This window comes from Agrilus planipennis, unplaced genomic scaffold (genome assembly GCF_000699045.2).
Source record: "Agrilus planipennis isolate EAB-ADULT unplaced genomic scaffold, Apla_2.0 scaffold51, whole genome shotgun sequence".
Lineage (NCBI taxonomy): Eukaryota > Metazoa > Arthropoda > Insecta > Coleoptera > Buprestidae > Agrilus > Agrilus planipennis.
Genome location: NW_020438915.1, coordinates 1,026,207 through 1,036,732, shown reverse-complemented (window position 1 = coordinate 1,036,732; position 10,526 = coordinate 1,026,207). Strand labels below are relative to the sequence as shown.

General features: G+C 34.0%; 1 protein-coding gene across 2 annotated transcripts in view; it reads left to right on the top strand.

Moving 5' to 3' along the window:
- The window catches only part of LOC108733079 (zinc finger protein Gfi-1b), a 47,919-nt gene that overhangs the window by 2,043 nt on the left and 35,350 nt on the right, over positions 1 to 10,526 (top strand). The window contains exon 1 of one of the 2 annotated variants that reach the window (XM_018464128.1): positions 7,344 to 7,511. The exons of the other annotated variant lie outside the window; for it this stretch is intronic. Coding sequence (XP_018319630.1) covers positions 7,505 to 7,511 — 7 coding nt within the window. The 5' untranslated portion in view covers positions 7,344 to 7,504. Of the gene's footprint in view, positions 1 to 7,343; positions 7,512 to 10,526 lie in introns of those variants that run through there. 2 annotated transcript variants of the gene reach the window in all.

The following is a 10,526-nucleotide window of genomic DNA, read 5'->3' as shown; positions in this document are numbered from 1 at the left end:
TATCGTGGGCCATGACCTTGGGTTGAGTAGTGACAAAACTCCTCCTTTTCATTGATTTTTTTTACTTCTCACTAAAAGTATTGGTCATCTGGCCGTCACTGTTCATATGATTCAGTACAGTCACTTACAGAATGAATGTAATAATAAGGCCCAATCTTTGTACAGACACAGGACATTTTAAACTACCTCAACGTGTGTGACAGTCGGCAGTAGGAATAAGTGACGTCATGATGATACTAACGCTCGATAAAAGTATTATCGCAACTACATCGTTCATAAGTAGACTTTAACAACAATATTTCGTTTTATCTACATTTGTAAATGAGTGAAAAAAGAAAAACATTTTCGATGTAATATTTTGCTGATAGCTGTAGTTAATAAAGTTTCAATCCTGATTTTAAACTTATGTCGTCAACTTCCATCTTGTCTAAATTTTCCTTAAAGGAAATACATATTTTCCGAGCTATAGCTGGAATAATTGAACTATTGTCAGGGAAAAATGAAAGCAAATGAAGGGCTCCAATCAGGTCGCGTCCCAGGCGTTAGCACAAAACGGCACTCACCGACAACGGGGAATATTTTATTACATATTCCGGGTTTTCTGTTTCTGGAGCGTGAGCAATTTCAAGCTCACCAGGTTTTGTTCTCCTATATTAATTCTCATTTGCTTTCGCTGTTCCGTAATTGTCCAATAGTTAGGCAAAAGTTTGGCGTAACTTATACCGTAGGCGGTTGACAAAAGGACCCGAATTCTACCTAAAGGAAGCGATTTATCAAAGGAAAGAACTGATAATTTTAGCTTGTAACAAACCAAACCACAATAGCTGTTTTATTATCCCAATTTCGTTTAAACTACCCCGAGATTTTACATTTTACGACTGTTCTCAAGCATTATTAATATATGTCATCAATCAAATAAGAAATTTTAGAATGCGCTTAAGAAATTTAACGTTAAAATCCTTAATCTTGTAAATTAATTTTGCTAGAAGTAATTAGAAAAAAACTAAGCGGGCATCATACAAAGTATAGTCTTAGAAAATAAACAACTTTCTATTTTGGTTAGTTATTTAGTTTAATAGAGAGAAAACCTACAAATTGTATATGTATTTATTAACAGAAAAAGAAAAAGACCGATGAATTGTAATATCAATATACATAAGAAGGGTCAGAAAAATGAGCGAAAATATTATTATTAATCTTTTGGGTCACTATAGCCGGATATGACTTCTTGAGTATCAGTTACAATAAACGATATGTCATTTTAAATGGTGTCATTATATCTAATAGAGAATTTAATATGAAAACCAAACTTAACACTGCAATTACTTCATATTAACCGGTTGGTTAATATAGGCGGAGTCATCATAAACGAATTCCACTGTACATTTCGTTATTTTAAGTTAATGGAAAATTAACATTTAACATTAAAAGCAGTTAATTTACAATTTTCTGATTTCTGTTTCAAAAATGCGTACTACGACGTGGGCATAATTAATAATAAAGAATATCACTTTTCGGTTCACCATCAGTCACTCCTTCAGTGTTCATATTTCCTTCAATTTAGAACATCCCTCCCCCTTAAACCAGTCCTTCAAAGATCTCTCTGGCTGTCTGTCTACAATAATATATACTAAGTCTTTCGCTATCCCTTATCTTTACTCTTGTTTTTCTGATTCTAATATGTTTTTAAATATCCCTTTATGAGTCAAAAGTCGGTCCTCCCTTTTTTCTTATATACTTTAATAACTTCTCACACTCCCGATTACTAACCTTTTCTACCAACAGTATTGTTGTTATACCTGACTGAATTTTATCCTGTTATCTTTCAAATAAGTCGTCAGTCACAATTTCCAAAGTTTTATCTACATGTATACATAATCGCTGTATTTGTTATATTTTATTTTATGTCATCGCTGATTAAAAAGTACGGTAGGTAGGTACTGCTTTAAAAATGAGTTATCAACGGTTTTGTTTGTTGTAACCACATACTAATTATAATCATTACTATATTGCGTTAATGCTCATTATTGTAGCACAGGAAATGAAATGAGAATATTACAGACGTCTAAAAAGACAAAAAAAGCCGTGTACTTGTATGAACTGAATTACGAAAAAGCATTGGGATTTGATTACTCTCGCCATATGATGTATCACAGCGTACGTAGAGTGTTTTGCACTGTTTTTTTTTGTGTTTTATTAAAGCTAACACATGTTGCTAGGATGCTGCATGATGTGGATGAAACTTGTATCTGTCTTATGGAATACAACATTAATTGATATATAATGTCAATCATGGATATTATACTGGTGTAATGACTACAAAAACACATAGTACACCGTCCTTACTGATAATTATGCATAATCCTTCAATCACAAACAACTATCCCCGAATCCCAATTCTACAATCAAAATCGACAGTTTCAACCATCACACTCGGGAATTGAATTTTGAGCATGCTTTATGAGTATTTAAAACGGTTCTTAATTTTGATTCCGTGCATATTACAGTTCCTTTTTTTATAAGAAATAAGCGGTTAACATTCTGTTAAAATCGAAATTGATTATCATGATAACAACAAGGACAAAATGATATCGTTGCTATTAATTTTTGCAATCAACTTTTAATTGTACTATATGAGATTTATTGGAACGAATTTTTTATCGCATGTTACGGCGACAGGGAGTTAAAGACTCCCTTTTGCTGGTCTGGCTGGCCAAGAATCGAATGTGTTAGTGGACATCTCTCTCCCTCTTACTTACTGCTTGCAGAGATGGAGAGAAAGAGCAAACAAAGTATTAGATTCGATTAGTCTGCTTTCTTGTAAATATATCTAATAAAAGTGACTTTAAAAAGCTTTGGAAGCTAACCTGTTAAAATTCCCATTTCGAAAAATTCCTTCCTACCGGAAGTCCCACGATACCACACACCTTGCTGTATTAAAACAATGTTCCTCTAAAACACTGAATTTCTATGATATTTATTGCTACTGTGACATTTTTACGTTGATTTAGGGAATTCTTCGGGACATGAACATTTTTTATGAGCTTTTCTTAAGATTTCGAGAAAGCTTTGCGAAGGCGTAGTATTATCTAATGTACGCATGAACATACAAACATATGCATATATATGCCGTATTACATAAAAATACATTCGTTGAAAATGGATTTTCCGGCGTTAGAAAATTGACATTATCGGAAAAAGATCGTGCATATTTTATGACACGTAAGTAGCGTTAACTTGTTACGAAATCATAAGAAAAATCCCGTATTACATCTCGAACGTCATGATTGACATTATCCCGTGGGAGTAGAAGAGCTTTTCAAGCAATGAGAAAGGTATTGGATTTACCTATTATCGAAAGATTTGAGAGACTCATATAATGAAACTTTTATCTTTCCGGGAAACGAACTACTGCACGCTATAACTCCGGTAAGTACTTAAGTTTAAAAATTTATTTTCCGTTCAGACAATCGGTCAAAGTTTGCTTTATTTCGTGTTCTCCAAATCGCAACCAGCAGGTATCTTGCCATAATACTTACGATTAGATATAATACAGAGTCGACTCGTGGGTGTGTTATACGAACAAAACATTAACAAATTTAGCATCTTCGCTACAAGACGAATGCACATTTTTTTAAGATCAACGATGAAGGTACGATAGGTACACCTCGAAGTCTCCCTGAATTTGTATCAGTATCAATGGTAACTACTGATATAATCATTAATATGTATATGTAACCAGCTATACACCCGGATAGAAATATTTAGGAAAAATTGCTGATTTTTAGTTCTGCAGGTGACCTAAGCAAACCTGCCATCTTTTTTAATCAAAACAAAACTTCAATATAAAAAACTGATTATGACACGTGTCCTGAACCATATTTTTCAACATCTTTCATTTAATTCTACATTAACGATGGTTTTATCAGTAAATAGCTACAATAAGGAACGATCTAGCACGTAAGTTGGAAGTCAGTGCTCATCAGTCTGTTCGGTCAGATTCATAGCTGGCTATCAGGATCCAGTTATTCAATTTGAGGGAAGGTTAACAAATAAAAATGAAATGATGCTAAATGGTCAATTACTTTGGTAAACGTTATACACAAACATAGACATGCATACGTGTATGCACTGAAGAAGTACGCGTGTCTACAACAAAACGGACTTTACTTCAGATCATTGGCGCCTAGAATGACGTCAACTCGAGCTAATAGGACCAGCTAAATGGACAAATGGAACTGAAGTCAATTACACATTAATTTGTTATTTCCGATTTTACTTTACTCTTTCTTCGCTTCCTACGCCGCTGCGTTTTGATTTCCATTAATAAGTTACAGCATCAATTTAGTTGAGAAATTTATTGTCGGGAGCTCGGTCATGGAAAGATCACTCTCGTTTCGTATAAACCCGACTACTGTTTCTTTTTCAAGCGACTCAAGAAATATTTCTGAATTACTCATATAAGCCTGACAGAAGTCTTCTCCTTCTCCTTAAAATTAAAGTTAACCAATACCTACGTTTATACATTATATTAATTATGTATTAAAAAATTAAGTGTACAATTATCTTAGCTATTGCAATTCTAATTTGTACAATAAAATCATTCTTAGTGTCGTATCACGGTCATCATCATAAGGTCGTCAGTCCTAAGACTGGTTGGACACGCACCTCCACTTTTTCCTATCCTGACCTAATCTTCCTTAAATACATCTGAACAGTAATCTAAATCTAGGTCTACCTCTACTCCTTTTAATTCCTGTTGCTACTTCTAATGTCTTTAACTAGCCCTTCATGCCTGAGAAGATGTCCTACCAACCTATTTCTTGTTTATTTCCATAGTGACCCCTTCTGTATCACTGGGGAATCCTCATTATTTGCCTGTAACACCACATTTCTTTTTGGCCGCGTCCACCGTTCGTGTTTCGCACCCGTACAGTGCTGATAATTGTTTCAAGACTTTTTGTTCTTAGACTCAAAATTTGTTGTTCGTTTCTAAAAACTTTCCAGAAAATTCAAATGGCAACTTGCAATGGTATAGAAAATATATGTGAGTTGTCCTTTGCTCTTGGTTGGAACAGGGTACCCAGTAGACGATACCTGCCCATAATCTGTTACTTCCCACATCATTATCACTTTCTATTTCGAATTGGCGTTCACGTACGCAGATATGTATCTGGGCCCAATAACGAAATAAATCCATTTAATCCAATACTACAATAAATCAACGTTATCGTTATTTGTTTCGAAAAAAGGTTGAAGTATTTATTATGGTCGCCATATCATTCAATGTAGATCTGATTAAGTTTTCCTTAATATACGCTATTTCACCGTTTATTATTGTTTATCGTTAATCACTGCAATAAAATCATTTCGGAATTAGTTATCATTGATTTTTGTTCTATTCAATCGATATCAAAAAAAAAAAAATATGTATCGGGAGAACCAAAATAAATAACAAATCAAATCGACTGAAAAAAATAATTCACTATAACCGGATGCTCAAAGAGGAATTGCAAACGTTATTTTAATAAGAAGCGTCATTCCACTACATCAGTGAAAAATTGGGTTTGTAGAAAATCACTGCTTCTTTTCTTCCACTATAAAGTCGATTTATTTTAAGCGAAAATAATTAGTTATTATTGATTGATCGATATAAGAGAGTACACTGACTACAAGTAAAAAAAAACGTTCTCTATAACCAAATGGTCAAAGAAGAACAATACACATAATTTCCTTGGTAACCGTGCTTCCACTATATCAGCAGAAAGCTGCGTTTGCATTTGTTTTTGTCCATTATAAACGAAACTTTTTTGATTATTAGTGGATCTGTGACGGCCGATGATTGTAGATGAACTTTAACATTGATTTTTAAGTTAATTCCATACGCGCTGCAAGTTGTTTTAATAAAAACGTTAAGTACTTACAATTGTTCACATTTAAAACACGTTTTCGGGATCACGAAGGAACTATGGATTTTTTGAGATTCGTCAGGAATGAGGTAAAAAAGATATTTAAAGATTCAGGATTAAAATAACCCTATTTTATAGAAACAAATACAATACTAACACTCGTCGATTGAGTTAAAACTTTTTCAATTTGTTGCAGTGTTGAGATTAGCAATATAAAGACGTTTTATATCCCAGTGTTTGACAAAGTGGCCAATAAGGGTTGGTGGGGGCGTATTTGCAATGTTTGAATTATTGTTGGTATTTATGGTTAATTAACGCAATTGTATTGTTGAGGTAAATAAGCCCGAGTCTAGTCACGACACTATCGGATTATACGTTCACATGTCGCATTTATTACGTTATATGACATGTATAAAGAACACCAGACCGGAAACATTGTTTACTTTACTTCCGTGAGCCACTCTGTTCATACAGAGAGATTGTGATCAATGGTGAAATTTCTGTTTACATGTAAACACTAAGAAAAATGACAGGGTGAAATAGGAAAATGAATCGTGTAACTTACAATACATATTACTTGTTTCTGTGACCCTTTACGAATTAATTATGTTAAATATTTAGATATTCATTGTTGAGGAACTGCGAATCGTTCAAAGGCACACGCCATAATATTGTGCCTTTATTGGTTTAAATGAAATTGGGATGTCCAGTTGCCATTGATCAAGATCCATACGAATTGAAGAAATTAAATTTTGTATTTATGATTAATTAACAAGAACTAATTGCCTTAATATCTAGAATGAATCTTATCATTTCAGAAAAAGTTTTAGACAACAGTAGCAATGTGACATATTCTAAAGTCACTGAAAAGCTCTGTGTTTCGGTCAATATAATAGAAATTTGCATGTCCTTTCTGCTATCTTGCACTTAGTTTTCTCTGTTTTTTTTAATTACGTTGTTTTTGTTTTAAAACAAAAGGCGAATGTTATCGCATAGACGAGTATTATATTGAAAAATTAGTTTTTCAAAAGTATTCCAATCGGGAAGAAATCAGGAGTAGTATCAGCTGCGAAGAGTCAATAAGATTAGATGTTTGTGAGTTTGTGGATTTATGTCGGAGAATTGTTCAAGATAGCGGTCGGTTAAAAGCGTGTATAAAGCAGGGATTTCAGATATCGATGTCACGATGATGAATTGCTCCAAAGATTGTAAATCACATTAATCCTACACGACTCGGTCGATTCCTCTAACAGCACTCTACTCTAAAAACTATCTATGCAAACGTATTTTATATCACAAAATATAAATATATATGTATAAGAGTGATAAAATGCACTTTATATCTTTTAATAGTAACTAATTTTTGTGTTATCGATACGTTTGACGCAACAATCAGTCCAGGATGTTGAACAAATGTTTCGGATAAATTAAATAATATTTACACAAAAATAATACAAGAAATCAATTGGAGTTCTATGGAACTTAACTAAATAAACAGTAAAATACTCGAAATTTAGTTACCTACTCTTCTTAAATCTAAAGCCTATTGATTGTTAGGGACGGGTGCATATTAAGGGTAGGATTTGTGATTGTTGATGAGCGGTAAGTATATTAAACGTTTACTCCTTGCTGTCATAACCTACAATTATTTTCACTAGTGTACTATTTCACAACCCCCATCCTTACTATGTATCCCTCTTTAATAAATTTGACTTTGTTGGTTTTTGGATCGCACCTTGGATGTCGAAACCAGCCTTAGGTTTAAATTTTTTGTGAGAGAATGATGAGGATAGCCTAGAGATAGCTATAAATAAAATGGAAGCGGTACTGACAGATCAGTACTGTATGAAAATAAATAAAAGTAAAACTAAAATACTGGTATGCAAGGGAAGAAAAAGTAGGGAAAGAGCGAATATAAAGATAGGAGACGAAAAATTAGAAGAAGTGGCTGATTTTAGATACCTAGGAAGTCAGATAAGTGAGGATGGAAGGAGTAGTAGGGATATAAAGCAGAGGATAGCGCAGGGTCGTGTCGCCTTTAATAAAAAGAAGTCACTTCTATGCTCGCGAACGGTTAATTTAGAAATTCGAAAAAGGTTGTTAAAGGTGTATGTTTGGAGCACGGCGTTGTACGGGTGCGAAACATGGACAGTGGGAGCGGCGGAAAAGAAAAGGTTAGAAGCGTTCGAAATGTGGTGTTATAGGCGGATGATGAGGATATCGTGGGTAGAAAAGGTTAGAAATGAAGAGGTATTGGAAAGAATAGGAGAACAGAGGACTCTATGGAAGTCAATAAAAAATAGGCGAGATAGGTTGGTAGGACACCTTCTCAGGCATGAAGGTCTAGTCAGAGACATATTAGAGGCAGAAACAGGAGTTAGGAGGGGTAGAGGTAGACCTAGATTAGATTACTGTTCGCAAATAGTTAAGGATGTGGGCTGTTCTAGTTTTAGGGAAATGCGAAGTTTAGCTCAGGATAGGAAAAAGTGGAGGTACGTGTCCAACCAGGCTTACGACTGATGACCTTATGATGATGATGATGATGATGATGAGAGAATGATGAGGATAGCGTGGATAGAAAAGGTTAGAATTGAAGAGGTATTAAAAAGAATAGAACAGAGGACTCTATGGAAGTCAACAAGAAATAGACGAAATAGGTTGATAGGACGCCTTCTCAGGTATGAAGGGCTAATTAGAGACATATTAGAAGCAGAAACAGGAGTTAAGAGAAATAGAGGTAATTCTAGATTAGATTACCTACTGTTCGCAAATAGTTAAGGATGCGGAATGTTCTAGTTGAGGATAGGAAAGATGATTATGATGATGATATAATAATAATTGTTTATCAACCCCATTCCCTAAATATATCTTTATCCATAATTCTGAATTTGATTCTTAATAGCTCCAGTCACTTTATCAATAACCATCAGTGTTGATACATTTAAATGGGCTAAATTTTTATCAACCAATTTTGCATTATTTGATAATTGGTGCAAGGCAATATAGAGTTTCAATGTCTAAATAAATTATTTATTTATAATTCCATCAAAACCAGCCCCCTGTACGGAATTTGGTCTCCACGAGTGAAAATAAAATACAGCCATCCACTTACACAAAGCACACATGCTCACGATATAAATGTGCAGAGCTACTAAAGCTTAACCAAGTGGTAAATGAGGCGTATAACATAGCGCAGAGCATAAACTGACTCAGAACTTTTCGTCCGACCCCCTCAATTAACGCCGCCGGATCACCCCTATTTTGTAATTTATGTCGCTTGCACCGAGATTAATTTTCATTACAAATTGCCCTTCTTTATTATTGTTACAATGTTTTTCTTGATATCCGTGGAATCCCGACGAACAGAGGAACAAGCTGCACTACACTAAGAACAGTTGCACTTTGTGACAAGCCAGCTACTACTATTTTAATACATGGGGATTAAAAATTGTAATCGCACCAAAAATGTACTGATTCTAAACTAAAATATTTAATTATCTGTAAATTATTGTTCAAAAGAAATGGAAGAGTTGTTGTCAAAACACTATTGTATGAAAATAAATAGAAGTAAAACAAAAGTACTGGTTTGCAAGGAAGGAAAAAGTACGGAAAGAGCGAATATAAAGATAGGAGACGAAAAATTAGAAGGTATGACTGATTTTAGGTATCTAGGAAGTCAGATAAGTCAGGATGGAAGGAGTAGTAGGGATATAAAGCAGAAAATAGCGCAAGGTAGAGTCGCCTTCAATAAAAAAAAGTCACTTCTATGCTCGCGAAAGGTTAATTTAGAAATTCGAAAAAGATTGTTAAAGGTGTATGTTTGGAGCGTGGCGCTGTACGGGTGCGAAAATAATGAGGATATTGTGGATAGATAAGGTTAGAAATGAATAGGTATTAGAAAGAATAGGAGAACAGAAGACTCTATGGAAGTCAGTAAGAAATAGGCGAGATAGGTTGGTAGGACACCTTCTCAGGCATGAAGATCTAGCCAGAGATATATTAGAAGCAGAAACAGGAGTTAGGAGGAGCAGAGATAGACCTAGATTAGATTACTGTTCAGAGATAGTTAAGGATGTGGAATTTTCTAGTTTTAGGGAAATGTGAAGGAAAGAGTGGAAGTGCATGTCCAACCAGTCTTCAGACTGACGACCTTATAATGATGATGATATTCTTCATTTCTTCCCTTGAATTTTTAATTGTTTAGAATTAAAATCAATTAGGTTCAAAGGTTTTCGTTGACGGGTCAACACAATTCGAAAATTACAGCTGCTGGGCAATACTGTTATTTGTCTTGTCATCTAGTTGCATTAATTATGTACTACAATTGTATTATCAGCGAACACAGATATTATAGTCTATATTCATTGCTATTAGCAGTTTAATAATAAAGAAATTCAATAAAATGTACGATTTCTAACTAAATAAATAAAATATCAATATAATGATACCAAATTAATAAGGATAACTGCGTGGTTTTTGGTAAAACGGATTCATATATTTGAGTTCCTTATATTAACAATAAATATGATAATTGTCAGAGGTGTACACAGATTAGATTAATGAAAGTTTTACAAAATTCCAATATTAAGGCATTAAAATTTTATTTTTCTGTTGAGA